The 14,657-nt window shown below is 40.3% G+C and overlaps 1 protein-coding gene across 4 annotated transcripts in view; it reads right to left on the reverse strand.

Annotated features, from left to right (window-relative positions):
- Positions 1–548: 548 nt before the first annotated feature.
- Positions 549–14,657, reverse strand: part of TNIP3 (TNFAIP3 interacting protein 3) — a 44,071-nt gene continuing 29,962 nt past the window's right edge. For 2 of the 4 annotated variants that reach the window (XM_039913817.1, XM_039913816.1), the window contains one exon: positions 549–1,989. In XM_039913817.1, coding sequence (XP_039769751.1) covers positions 1,933–1,989 — 57 coding nt within the window. In that variant the 3' untranslated portion in view covers positions 549–1,932. Of the gene's footprint in view, positions 1,990–14,053; positions 14,588–14,657 lie in introns of those variants that run through there. The other 2 variants (XM_039913818.1, XM_007672990.4) reach the window with 2 other exon arrangements.

Here is a 14,657-nt window from a genome sequence, read left to right on the forward strand (position 1 = left end):
TGGTGATTTTCTTTCTATTCTTAATTTTCTATTTGTTAGAGCACTACGAGAATAAATTACAAGGTGTAATCTTCAAGTCAGGCCATTTTGAATTTTGTAAAGTAGGCAATTTTTTAGAGCATTTTTTTATGTTTTTTTAAGTCCTTACTATGTGTCAAGCACGGTGCTGGGGTAGATACAGGTAAATCAAGTTGGGACACAGTCCCTGCACATGGGGCTCACAGTCTAAGGAGTAGGATTTAATCCCCATTTTACAGATGAAGAACCTGAGGCATAGAGAAGTTAAATGACTTGCCCCAGGTCACACAACTGACAAGTGTGGAGTTGGGATTAGAACCCTTTGTCCTCTTACCCCCAGGCCCATGCTCCTTCCACTAGGCCACACTGCTTCTAATGCTTTCTCACCACTTCCCCTTTCAGGGAAAGTGGTGTCTTCTTAAATAGGGCTGCTCAAACCCAGTAGTTACATTAAAGTCAACTCTTACTCTTACTTTCACTCTCACGTTTGTGTTTATGGGATATCACACAAGTCCGGACCCACAGGAAAATTACATCAATGATTTTGAATTTTATTTTCCAAACTGCAAGCTACAATTTCATTTGATTGGTGTGCCCAACCATCCGGCTGTTTTATTTCCTGAACTATATAAAACCAACATTTGAAATGTTTAACTTCAAGAATATAGTAGCTATTTCCCCCCCACATACCAATTTATGGGTCACCTGAAACAGAACACACACACCACAGGAAAGCTATATACATATGAAACACCCTGGCCTAGTAGATGGAGCAAGGAATTGGGAGTCAGAAGGACCTGGATTCTAATCCTGACTCCACCACTTGTCTGCTGGGCGACCTTACATAAATCATGTAAATTCTCTAGGCCTCTAATTACCTCATTTATGAAATGGGGGTTAAGGCTGTGAACCCTATGTGGGACAGGGACTGTGTCCAATCTGATTAGCCCCAGAACTTAGAACAGTGCCTGGCACATAGTAAACACTTAACAAATGCCATTAAAAATAAAACAATTGCCTCTTCCGTGGTAAGGAAGATCTTCAGGCTGCCCAGCAGACTCCCCTGTATAGTACATGAGGGCGGATTATGAGCAGATTATGATTTGCTGCATTTTCTAACCATCTGTCATGTGGTTGAGTATATACAAGTACATTTTGAAATATTAGTTTTCCATCCCAAAGAACTTAAGAGAGGGTTAAGTAATTACTCAGTTGCAATGGACACAGATACACTGATTTCACTATCCAATCAATATATTCCTCTGGAAAAGTTCCAGAAATTTCATTTACTCAAATATGTGCTCAACAAGGGCTCTAACCAGAAGCCCAGTGTTATTTTACCCCTGAAAATGAAATTCATTTTCTACAGCAATTCCAGAAACTCTTCATACTAAACATTTCCATTAAGTTGAAATCATCCACTTGAAGCCTGCATTACTTCCTTGGCTTCATCTGCCCTTAGGTATTTTTTTAATGCTGAGGTCAATATCGATGTTCATAGGACCTGGGCAGGCTCAGAGGGGTGCAGAAGAAGAGCTCCATGAAAAATGGAGGCAGAACCCTGCTCAGGCAGAACCTTCCTGCAAGAAAATTAATACAGAAAACCCCCATATATTGCATGAAAAGCAGAGTTGCCCAAGTCACAGGTGTTGTCCTCATAACTCCAGCAGCAACCTACAAACGAAGGTTTAACAAGAAATACACAGAATAAGCTTGACAAACCTCTTCCCTAGGAGAAGGGAAGTTAGATTTTGCTGTACCAACTCAATTTATCAGATTACAGCTGCCAAGGATCTCTTCCTCCAGTGGGTTCAATGAGAAACATCACCAGGCTCATATGATGGAGTTGTGATGCGCAGTTGTGGACAGAAATAAAGCACGATAAAAAGCAACTGGATTGAGATTGGAATGTCTTTAACTTGTGCTTCTCCAGTCGACACTTCTATTGATGGGCTTCCTTCTCAGAGGAACCTGTGAATAAAAGCAGAGGAAAGTTTAAGGGTTTTGCTTTGTTTTGAAAGTTCCTAATCCTCTTGAGTTAGGATCTGAACATTAACCTTTCAAGTTCACTATGAAGGAATTTTAATTCAGACACTCTCAACATCCCCACAAGTTTACATTGACAAAAGAAGAGGAGAGACATAGAGGGCTATTAATTTTAAGCAATGACATATGGGTACCATTTCATAAAATCAGTTGTGGCCTAGCCCTAATCATGACTGAGGTACAGTATCCTATGGTAACTTGTTTATTGGCGTTCCTGTGGCTGAAGCAAATGTTGATGATAGTAACTCATCCATGGTGCTATTAGGCTAAGTTAAGACTTTCACCACAGGAAAGTCCTGCCAATAAAAACTATGCATCCTTTTCAAATATATTTTTGTCTATGCTACTACTGGAACCATAGAGAAAAGCACAATTCATAAACCTTAAAACAGTTTATATAGCAAAAGCCAGTAAGAAATGCTTCCAAGTAGTTCCTGTGGAGGAGAAGATTTTTAAGCGGTGACAGAGAATGCTATAGTCAATAAAGTTGACTTCCTGTGGCAAAACATACAAGAGAAATACAGTGAAAATGCAAAGAAAAGATGCTTTGCTGCTCTATAAGACTATCAAGACTGGCGATTGGAGGATTCCCAGGGGCCTCTTAAAAGATTTATTGTTTTTCCAAACAGTGAAAGCTAAAGTTGGCCAAAACCAATTAACATTATTGCAAGGCACCATCCAACCCATTCCCACATTGTCTCTGGTCAGGCGATTGCATCTCAGGGGCTTGGAGAACCCCTTCAACCTGGAGTTCCCCCAGGGAGCCCACTCACAGCCAGCCTTGTCTGGAGAATTCCCTGCAGGCCAGTCATGGGGGGAAGCGATGGGGAGGGTGGTCCCTGGGATCTGATCTGCTCAAGAAGATCATGTAGAGTCTGAGCTTGGTGCAATATTCCTGCAGAATTGAGTTCATTCATTCATTCAATAGTATTTATTGAGCGCTTACTATGTGCAGAGCACTCTACTAAGCGTTTGGAATGTACAATTCGGCAACAGATAGAGACAATCCCTGCCCATTAACGGGCTTAGTTCCCAGACCTGAGCTGCATGTCCAGAGACCTTGCAGACTAGCCTGCACTGGCATGGACTCCCAAGAGTGACTTTGGAGCAGAAGCAGACCCCACACAATGATCTGGCCCCAAGACTGATCCACAATCTTTCAGTGCTAAGTGGCATTAAAAGATTCAGGGCCTCTCAAAGCCCACAATGGAGCATGGATTTGCCCATACACAAAGGCAATCTGGGGAGGATGGTCTCTGCCTTGGAATGTTATAATAGCATATACAGCACTTACGTATGTATCTTTACATTATACATTATAAATGATTCCCCCTTTAAGCTGTAAATTTGTTAAGGGTAGGGGACGTGTCCGCTAATTCTGTCGTACTCTCCCAAGTGCTTAGTACAATGCTCTGTATATAGTAGGAGTTCAAAAAATACCATTGATTGATTGATAGCATAAAATAGATAAAATCTTTTTACTGGTTGCTGAAAATGCTTAATTATTCATTATCAGAGCTGTTAGTCTGATGATTCCTGGGAATTCAAAGCATCTATTATCGCATTTTATTCTCACCATGTCCCTGGAATCTATTCTACTCATTTTATAGTTGGGGAGTTGAAGGCACAGGAAGATTAATTTAGAAAGAGGGCAGATGCAGAAATAGGATGTAAGGCCTCCCTGCCCAACACCCTGTCTCTAATCCACTCAGGTTGTCAAAGGGAGGGAATACGTATTCCTATTTTACAACTCCAGTAACTGAGGCCCACCCAGGAGGGTGGTGGCAGACCCAGGAACAGAAACAGAATCTCCCAACTCTCTTATCCACTTCAGCAGGGGACAGGGTCCCAGGCTGAAGATGAGGTCTGGATTCGCTCCCAAGTTAAAATCAATCAAACAGTCAATTGTTTCTATTGAGTGCTTACTATATGTTCTGAATTGCACTAAGCGGGGATGTAGTAGCCAAATCTAGGCTTCTGGATTGCCGAATTTACTGGAAGCCACCGAAGGCAGAATGAGCTAGTGGGGTTGACGGATTTTCTGCTGGGATTATCTGGGATCAGTCTACTCAGAAGACATAACATAGGGAATCCCCCCTCCCTGTGTAAACAGTCACACTCAACCAATAGTTCCCAGATTAGGGAGCTGCAAAAAAATTTTGAGGGAACTAACAAGTTGAAAAGTTATAGTTCTGAGTAGCTTTTGGGTGGTAATGAGGGTGGACCAGTTGTCTGGTTTTATACCGGACAGTCTGGTTTTCAGTTAGCTAGTCTGATCTTTGTCCAATATGGATATGGCAACCAATATGGATATGGCACCAATATGGATATGGCATCACTTCGAACCTGGTACTTTTATTTTAAGTATCTAGCTTCCCACCACTTTGGCTCCTGCGACTGAGTTCCACTGCTCAGAAACAGGGCCATTGTTCCGAATCAATCAATGGTATTTATTGAGATCAGTAAGTACTGTGTCCAGAGCACTGTACTAAATGATTGAGATGGTAAAATACAGTAGAGAAGGTCCAGAGGAGGATGACACAAAGGCTCTAGAGCAAGTGGGGACTCCAGGGGTTCCCCCAGAGAAACTCCCTGGGCTTCGATATATTTGGCAGATTTAACCAAGTCATGCTGCATGTCAGGTGAAATGCATGTGATGCACATTCTAGGCATGGACATGCTATTGTGAGTGCCATCAGTGACCACCCTGGTGGTGGCAGCATCCTTCCCTGGCAAAATCTCCTCACAAATTCCAACCATCCCTTTCACTTTCTGTCACCGTAGAGTCACATCCTCCTTCTAGTCTCTATGACTCCTCCCATGCCCACTGTGTTCCCAGTCAATTCCTCCCTGGAACCTTCTCTTCTCCTGGACAAAACACAGGATTTTGTCCACTTCCCTCTAGACTATAAGCTTTTTGTAAGCAGGGAATGTGTTACACTGTTATATTGTACTTTTCTAAACACTTAGTACAGTGCTCTGCACCTAGAAACCACTCAATAAATATGATTAATTGAATGATTGATTCAAAAAATCATTTTTTGGTTGAGAAGTGAATGTGGAGGGTATGAGAATCATTAAGCCACCCCACATCTCCTGTTTGGGATGAAATCTGGACTTGCCATTATAGTACAATAAAGAAGTATTACCTCTATCTCCTCTTACATTACTAATCATGAGTGAGCACCATAAAATCACAGTGAATTTTATTTAAACAATGAAGTCTACTTGGGGCTGCAAACCTTTCTTGTGGTTTATATTTCTTTTCATTTAGGGCTTTCATATCTCATTGTTAATAAAATAAAATATGGAAAATTTATTTAAAAATTGTATTTGTATATACATAGCCATATGCATCGGCACATACATATAAAAACCGATTTTCAGACCTTTTGATGTTTCAGTTAAAGTCAAGGAAGTTTACAGATAAGCTTCCTTCTATCTCCCCCTCTCCCCCCATTTTTTTGGGGGGGCTTTCTTTTTTCCTTTCTTCTGGCTTTTTAAATAAAGACATCTGCATGAAGCAAGATCAATCATTTACTCCTGCTCTTTGCCAATCTGTCAGTCATAATCTTCCAACTGTCCCAATTGCTATTTAAACTAAATACCATGGCTGAATTCTGCAAATAATTTTCTGGGAGCTTAAAAACTGTAGGGATTAATGAAGTCGTCATTTTGGAGATATTTAAGGAAAGAATAGATAAGCATCTGTCCTGGGTGGCTTAGTTATTTACCTTTATGGAGGCAGGGGGCTGGATCATATGCTTTCTTGTAAGACCTTCCAACTGGGGGATTAACTAATTTCCTGCTGTTGGCTTTCTCTCTTCTGTATCCACTGGCTTGCACCCCTTCTCTATCTTTGACCTCTATTCTGCATTTTTTTTGTATCATCATCACCTCCTGTTTGGGGGCTTTTCTCCCCTGCTCTTCTACCTCCATTTCTTCCTCCCTCCCTGCTTCCCACACCTGGCCAATGGATGACTTTTAGGGACAGTGATGTCTTTAAAAGAAGATGAAGGCTTCTGAAAGAAAAGAAAGAGATTTCTTATTCTAGATCTGGATTCACTGAAAGAGCTTTGTGCAGTAGATTGAGCCTTCAGGATTCTTCTGTCCTTGGTACATGTCAGGGAAAATGGCCATTTCCACCACTGGAAATTATTTCACAGATTCTAGCTGTTTCAGTAGACCCCTTTAGGAATGCTCCGGAATAAACTTGAGAAACAAGGACCTTACTTTCTGGAGAAAATCTCCAGATTTTTTTTAAAAAATGTATAGTCTTGATTCTGTACTTCCTTAATGCCTAGTTCACTGAAATGCACAGTCAGGCCTCAATAAATACTAGCAGTACTAATACTGCAGCCAGCAAGAAGCTTAAATAGGAAATATAGGGTCAATAAAAAATTGCTTCCAAACACTTGCACACTTCCCTACATTGTGGTGACTAGTAACAAAAATGTGTTTATAAGAGATTATCAATCAAGAGTTCACCTCTGCACCTCTCTCAATACATGCTTAATGCATGCTTGAGTGATAGACTGAACTTCTATAGCCGATGTTTTCACTAGGTGTTTGGATAAAATGCTGTGGAGGAATTAGAGGATGGTCTTCCAACAACATGTGCCTGACTGGATAGAATGTGATGTTGTCAGAAGTGACTGTGTGTATGTATGCAGCATCAACTGAGGCTCTACAGCATGAGCTTTTAGGGCAAGGTTTGTCAGGAACATAATCTCTGCATTATAGGAGAACTGACTGCATAATAAATCCTGGACATGAGAATTAGGACATACAATATAAACAGTGAACAAGTACTTGTTAGGCTTCAGAGGGAAACCTAAGGAAATCTAAAGAAGTAGCATGGCCTAGTGAAAAGAGCATGGGCCTGGGAGTCAGAGGACCTGGATTCTAATCCTGACTCTGCTAGTTGTCTGCTATGTGAACTTGGACAAATCACTGACTTCTCTGTGCCTCAGTTCCCTCATCTTCAAAATGGGATTTCAATACCTGTTCTCCCTCCTACTTGTACTGTGAGCTCCATGTGGGATCTGGTTACCTTGTATCCACCCCAGCACTTAGTACGGTGCTTGGCACAAAATAAGTACTTAACAAATGCTATTATTATTGTTATTATTGAAGAAATATTCAGTAACAGGATTCCCAGATTGCACTACCTGCATCACTGCATCTCACTCACCACAATGGGTGTAATATACAATGGATGTAAATTAGAAAATTCCCCTGTGTCAATCAACTGCTTCAAACAATAATAAAAATAATAATAATTGTGGTATTTGTTAAGTGCTCACAAGCAAATCATGATGGACACGGTCCCTGTCCTTCTTGGGCCTCACAGTCTTAATCCCCACTTTACAGATGAGGTAACTGAGGCACAGAGAAGCTAAATGACTTGCCCAAGGCCACATAGCAAACAAGTGTCAGAGCCTGAATATGAACCCATGACCTTTTAACTCCCAGGTCGTACTCTATCCACTACGCCACAGTGTTCCCAGGTTTGGAGAAAATGGCAAAAGGCTAATCTATTAACATCAGCAAACTTTGCAGTAACATTACCATTTCCCATGCTATATGAGCTCATAATGTAGAAGAGAAAGCCAAATCACTCCAGAATACTGGATAGGTTTCCTAGACAGGCTCCATTTTAAAGGACTCACTTATCAATGTTTCCAAAGCTGTCCAAAAGTAACCTTGAACATTTATCGACAAGAAAAGCAGGAAATGAGTTGACCTTGATAGCATCTGTTTCAGAGTTGGGTTCATTAAAGTTAAACCTAGAAGCAACAGGGACTGCTATTATTTTTACATAACCATCTATCTCCCTCCACCTAATCTTCTTCTAGAGGAAAATCAGTTCAAGGACAATTTCATATTGGCTTATCATAAAATGAATTTCACACCAAAAGAGGGAGAATGAATTAGGACAAACATTTAGGGTGGGAAGAGTCTCTCACTGTGGCTGTAGTGCTGAAACATTTCCCCTGTAAACTGTATTTGCTAAGGAAGTTTCTAAAGGTCATGGGAAATACAGTAGAGGAAAAAAGGATTCTTGGGCAGAAACCACAGGAAAAAGTTTTAGAAATTTAGGTTTGGAGCAAATAGTCCAGTTAGAAGTTTTGGGTGGGAAGATTAACTGTTAGTTAACTATTTGCATGTATGTTTCTGGAAGTCATATCTTCTAAAGAGAATGGAAAAGTTTCTCTAAGTCATTTAAAGTCAACCTCTCAGGATCTGATTATCAATTATGCAGATGGTTTTCTTGCATTTTCCTATTCCTGCCTTTTGGTCTTTTCAACTACACCCTAGAGAATGAACAAGAGAAAGAAAAAAGATGTAACTAAAACATGGCCTGTTGGCTATCTTTTAGTAATTCAGTAAATCGTTTAGTGAGAAGGAAGTGGAAAGTTGATTAAACCAGGGTTAGCTTTAGCGTTATCTGTGGATTCTATTGGGCCAGGTTATCTTGATCTACTCTCCATTTCCTTCTCCTCCTTTAATCACTGATAATTATGTCACCTGTATTACTTTCATGGTAGCAATGCCAATTTACTATTAGGCTCAACAGCATTATTGGGGGTGGGGAGGTCTACTGTCTGCACAGCATAGTACTAGACACTTAAGAAAGCTCATCTCTAGACTGTATGCTCATTTTGGGCAAGGAATGAGTCTGTTTACTGTTATATTGAACTCTCCCAAGTGCTCTTCACACAGTAAGTAATGGATAAATATGATCGAGTGAATGAATGAAAAAGGAACATACCCTAAGAGTGTAAGCTCCTTATGAGGAAGGAACATGTCTCTTGATCTCCTACTGTATCATCCCAGTCAGTTGCTCCCAGTAGGCACTCAGTAAACACCATTACTACTAATAGGAGTACTACAATAGAAGTAAAAGATTTGAAACTGAGAATACGGATGCTTCTTTCTAAAAGGGGGAGGCAGAATCATCTATCCCTTCTCATTGCTGTCAGAATGGCCATTAGGATGCCAGTTGATGACCTCCAATGACCTGGAGAAGCTTGAGCTGCCAGTTCTCCCATGGAAATGTTTTAGAACTTAAGGCAAAGGTGAGGAAGGTTCTTACCACCCTCCAAATGTACACACAAACAAAATAAGATTGATGGCTGCAATGCCAAAGTCAATATTGCTTTCTTTCTTTTTCCTAATTATTTTTTATTCTATTCAGTTACTCTCCTTAAGTCTTAGAAAGGTCTTTTCTTCTTCTTCTCCTATAAGTGTGTTTTTTTCCTAAATTATCCTGTGGTATTTCATTTTTTCTCTTGGAATATAATCATACATTCTCCCCTTGTCCCCTTTCTCCCACCCTCCACTCTCAAAGATGTGATAGTTCTTTGCTCACCCTCACAAGTTTCTTCTTCCAGATTCCTGTGCTTTTCTCCTTTTGCTTCCTTACCCTCTCTTTTCATCATTATTTTTGAATTTCCTTGTTTGCTCTGTTTATATTGAAATATTTTCTTATCTCTTAGTTCCTCTTCTTCTTTCCCCCCAACCCCATCTGGATTTCCTGAATGTCTCTTTTCTTTTCCACTACTTCTCTACTAATTTGGGGGAGGGGAAAAATCCCAAATCAATTCCTCAAAAATGGGGTTGATTTTTACTCCTATTGAAAGTAAAACTGTCACGTTGTCTCACATCCTTACCCTGCATGACTATTTCATTTCCAGTAGAAGGAAATGTCAGCCCCCTTGTCCCCTTAATGCTCAAATCCTCTCTCTAAGAGTTGTAAAATATTCTTTCTCATGCAACCTTCACCTAAATTGTAAATTCCTCATGGGAATTTTTATTTTTATCTGATATGCTTATCTTATGTCTAATCCATTGATTTCACACATAGTAATGGCCCAATCAGTGCCATAATTATCAACTCAAGAAACTAATGATAATTCAAACAAGTTTTCTATGCTGGGAAGTGTAATTTTGACATTCTGAAGATAGAACTACTTCAGCATACCCAGTTAAGCCTGCAAAGGGCAGTGATCAACATCTACCCTTCTGACTTTTTTTGCAAAGGTGAATCTGAAAGGCTGTAATATCAATATCAATCAGTTGTATTTATTGCTCACTTACTGTGTACAGAGCACTGTACTATGCACTTGGGAGAATATAATATAACAGAGTTGGTAGACACATTCCCTGCCCACAACGAGCTCACAGTACACACTGAAATCACCTTTAATACCAATTTCTTGGAAACAATCATTCTTGCCTCCTGCACCTCCTCAGTGTGTTGCAAAAGAATTCACTATTCCCTGGCAGAGCCCTCTGTTTCAGGCAGATTTTACAACCCTGAACTCCCAGGAAAAAAGGCATTATTTACACTCCGGCATCCTATTATGGTTATTTCCACTTTGCCATTGGACACTTCAACAGAAAGAGTTCAATTGAGAACTTCCAGGCCACTCAAGAAGCCAGTAGCAAAACAGGGTAGACCTCGGATTAAAACTCTAAATTCCTAAATCCAAGTGCTTTGCACAAACTATAAGGTCACAGAGACCCATTTTCTCAAGTTCCTGAGAAATAGCCCCAGCAGAGCCATCACCAAATCGCAGAGCTTTGGAGAATGGTTTTATAGCAACCCAAAATATTTCTGGTGGTTCTGCCTTGGGGCCCATGGGTGAAGAGTGGTCATTTATGCCACCAAGGGAGAGCGGATAAGAACCATTCCTTCCTCCCTTTTTCCTGCCACAGTTGGAACCCATCATTCTCAGAATCCCATTTACAGTGAAGACACTTGACCCTATTCTGACATCGTAAACACGAAATGCAGTAAGCCAGGAAGTAACAAATGGAAATATTTTGGGGTGATTTTCAGACTCAATTGCCCATAATACAGTGGTGGATTAAACAGCACATTGGCAACAATAGGCAAAAATGGAAAAGAGGAGCCTCCTGGGCAGAAGTTGGTTTTGGACCACTATGCTGATGCCCACCATCACTGGCTCCTTTGTCAATGGGTACTTAGTCCCTTCTACTAAAAGGTGGAAAGAGAATAGGGATTTGCTGTTCCTTTTACAGGGGATATTTCACTCTAAAGCATTAACTTGTATCCTGTGGGGCATACTTTGGAAAAAAGATATTATTGAAATCATAGAAGCATCATCCACTTCCTCCCTTGTGTGACCAATGCTTTTTCTATTCCTCAGGGGGCTCTTAGCCCCCCAGAATTCAGAAGATGACTCTAGGCTTTTGATGAGACTAAAGCACGAAGTGGGAAAAGCCAGAATGGGAGAAGAGGGAGCCAACAAGTGTGACAATACCCTTGTGGCAAAAGCAGAATGTCTGGCCTCGGGCCTATTTTTCCTGTCCCTTATCCTGCCTTGAGACATTAATTGCATTGTGTTGAAGACAGAATTTTCAAGTCTATCTAAAATATTAGTATTTCTTAAAGTCATGTATAATTGAAATTCTTATAACCTGTTGCCAGGGAAAAGCATGAAGTAAACAGGATCTCAAAGACATATTGGCAAAAAAGCAATTGGTTTTAATCTTGGGATGTGCTTGTCCCTTTTTGATGGTGGGATCCCAGATTTAACACCTGAGGCCTTATTTAGCAACAGTTTTTTTTTTGTACAACTGTTGTGGGGACATTTTGGGGCGCCCCCAAAATCACCCCACTAAATTGTTGCCACCACCCTTTGTCTTTTAGATTTAGCCTCCGCCAAAGGCCTGAGGGTCTTTTCAGGGTTCAGCCAACTGGTCCTGCTCCTAGTGGGACCAGCCCCAACCATAATAATGAACATCTCTCTGAGTTAGTGGGTTCACAATATAGAGCATATTCAGCCTCTCTCTTTATGTATGAAGAAAGACGTATGTTGACTTGATATCTCAAGAAATCAAATAAAGACCCTTAAGAAACACAAGTTTCGATGGAGTTTTCAAACAGCAACGGTAACTTGGGTAGCCAGAACCGTAAACTGAAATACTGCTATTTTTGCCTCAGTAATTTCCCAGTTGGTTGTACCATCCAGAGGTCCCTGCTCATCTCAGCCAAGCTAAAAAGATAAAATATTTCCATTCTCTGGCAACCCACCCCACTGGCCTGTATTTCCTTAGTGGGAAAAGCCCTGCATTTCCTGGCTCTAAGGTCTTGGAAAAAGTTTTCTAGCACTGGCTACTTGAACAAATTCTTCCCTGGAAATTGGCTGTGCTCCAGCTGATATCATCAGGCAATCGACATGTTCTGTAAATCACTCCCCTATTTGGGAGGTGCCTTGAGGGCCTAGAGGGTTGTCTATGTTAACTTTTCTGGAAACCTCCATGGTGAATGTGAGTGCTAACCTGCCACACTATCCCCAGATCAGCAAATGTAATTCTGTTTGTAAACCTAATTGCTAAAGCAGATCAAAGTGAAAAGTGAAAACAGTCAAGAGAAATTTAGTCTTTTTCACAAGTATTGTTAATGTCTTGTACTTTGAAGTGTTAACCTTAGGGTTCTTTTAGTCTAAAATTCTGTATAGATACTGGTAGCTAATCCCAGGGAGACAGATACTCTCTCCTAATCCTGAGGTCTATGGCCTTTCTGCAGGTTAGCAAAATAATTAATTAAAAGAAGACACCACACTACAGTCCCCAGAACATTCAGTGTTGCAGTTAGATTCCATAACTTCTGAATAATGTTTGCTCTTTTATGGGACTGTATAATACACTATGTAAAAAAAATGAACAAATAGTAATTACAAAAAAAAAAAGGAATTGGTTTGCTTGTTAAACATACCACACTCCATTCCTCTTCAGGAAAGAGTGTGGTCTCCAAAGAGACCATTTTAACAAAAGGGCCCTTGGCTCTGAAGAATTTCCTGAAGTTCCCCACGATGTTTCTAAAAGTGAGGTCAGCTACCCTGTACCAGCCATCATGGCTTTGGGAAATAAGTCCTAGGAATTTACTCCTCCAAATCATTGGAAATACTGATGGCTAGTTTCACCCTTTATGGCAGAAAAGTAGATTTAGAGAAGACTCCAACAGAGACCTCTCCTTCCATTCACTCATCCATCCATCTTCTTTTTTAATGGTATCTGTTAAGTGCTTACTTTGTGCCAGGCACTGTACTAAGGCACTGAGGTAGATAATAATAATGGCATTTGTTAAGCGTTTATTATGTGCAGGTGCTGTACTAAATTCTGGGGTTGGACCCAAACAAATCTGGATGGACACAGTCCCTGTCCCATGTGGGGCTCAGTGGGCCTTCTCAGACTAGGTCCCTTAGTTCCCCTATCCGCCATCCCCTCTGTAACAACTATGCACTTGGCTGTGTACTTCTTAGCACTTTGATACTCACCCCAGCCCCACAGTAGTTATGCAAATATTTTCATACTCCATTTCCTCTATCCCTAATCTATTTTAGTGTCTGTCTCCCCCTGTAGACTGTAAGTTGCTTTTGGGCAGGGATTGCATCTACCAACTGTTTTACTGTATTTTCCCAAGTTTTCAGTACAGTGCTCCGCACACAGTAAACACTCAATAAACACCTTTGATAGATTGACAGAACAAGGTGACGTGGTGATTTTAAAAACCCAAAGGAGGTGGGTTTTTACAAGGCCTATGGAGGATGGAAGAGACATAATCTGGTGAACCTGAAGAGGCGAGGAAGTTCCAGGTAGAGGGAAAGATGTGAGCAACAGGTTTGAGATACAGTTAAGGGCAAATCACACCTAGACAATTGGCTTGGGAGGAACAATAAAAGTGAGTAGGGGTGTAGCAGTGTAGAATGGAAAGATATAAAGGAGTCAGCTGGTGGAATACTGCCAGTATATTTTAAAATCAGTTATTTAGTGCATTTTTGTACTATAATATTGCATTATCTGTATCTTTTAAGACTGACACAAAACAGTTTAAGCGTATTATTTTTATAATCAAAATAATCTATATTTTATAGTCAATAATTTATAATCAATTAAAACAATCTTCAAAAGTCACTGCAATTCAAGTTTAATTTTCTGTGGTTATTAACTTCTTCCATAACATCAATTGAGGGAGCACCCATTAGTGAAATACAAAGGATCCTGTGTTCTTACTAAATTAACTCCACAGTGTTAATTAATCTCCCTCATGTCATAATTAAACCACAATTGGAGAAATTAGTTACTACGTTTATCAGCTAATGGGCCAAGATAAAGCTAAAAACTACAATCTTTCCTCAATTCAATTACTGACACAAAGACAAATTTCCACAGTACTAAAATTATAAAGCAAACATTTCGACTGCTAACAGAACATGTAGTAAAAAAAACCCATTATATTTAGTTTTAAGAAATGTCTTCAAGGTTATGTCTGCACGAGCAAGAAGGAAAAACTACAATCCTGCATATTTCTGATAGACTAGCACAATTGTGAATATCCTGTGTAGGTATATGAGAAGAAGAAAAGGGCCAATGTCATGTTTGGCTAATGCTGGAACCTTTTATTCCATTCTGGATGTTTGTTATGTGGCAGGAACAGTTGGAGAAACCTGGTCAGACAGCTTCGGAGGAGATCTGCGCTCTGCAGCAGCTGCGAGGAGAGTGACCAGAGTGAACAACCTCTACAGAAGTGGCTGCAGTAGCAGTTGTGTTGACCAGCA

Source organism: Ornithorhynchus anatinus, chromosome 12 (genome assembly GCF_004115215.2).
Source record: "Ornithorhynchus anatinus isolate Pmale09 chromosome 12, mOrnAna1.pri.v4, whole genome shotgun sequence".
NCBI classification, from domain to species: domain Eukaryota; kingdom Metazoa; phylum Chordata; class Mammalia; order Monotremata; family Ornithorhynchidae; genus Ornithorhynchus; species Ornithorhynchus anatinus.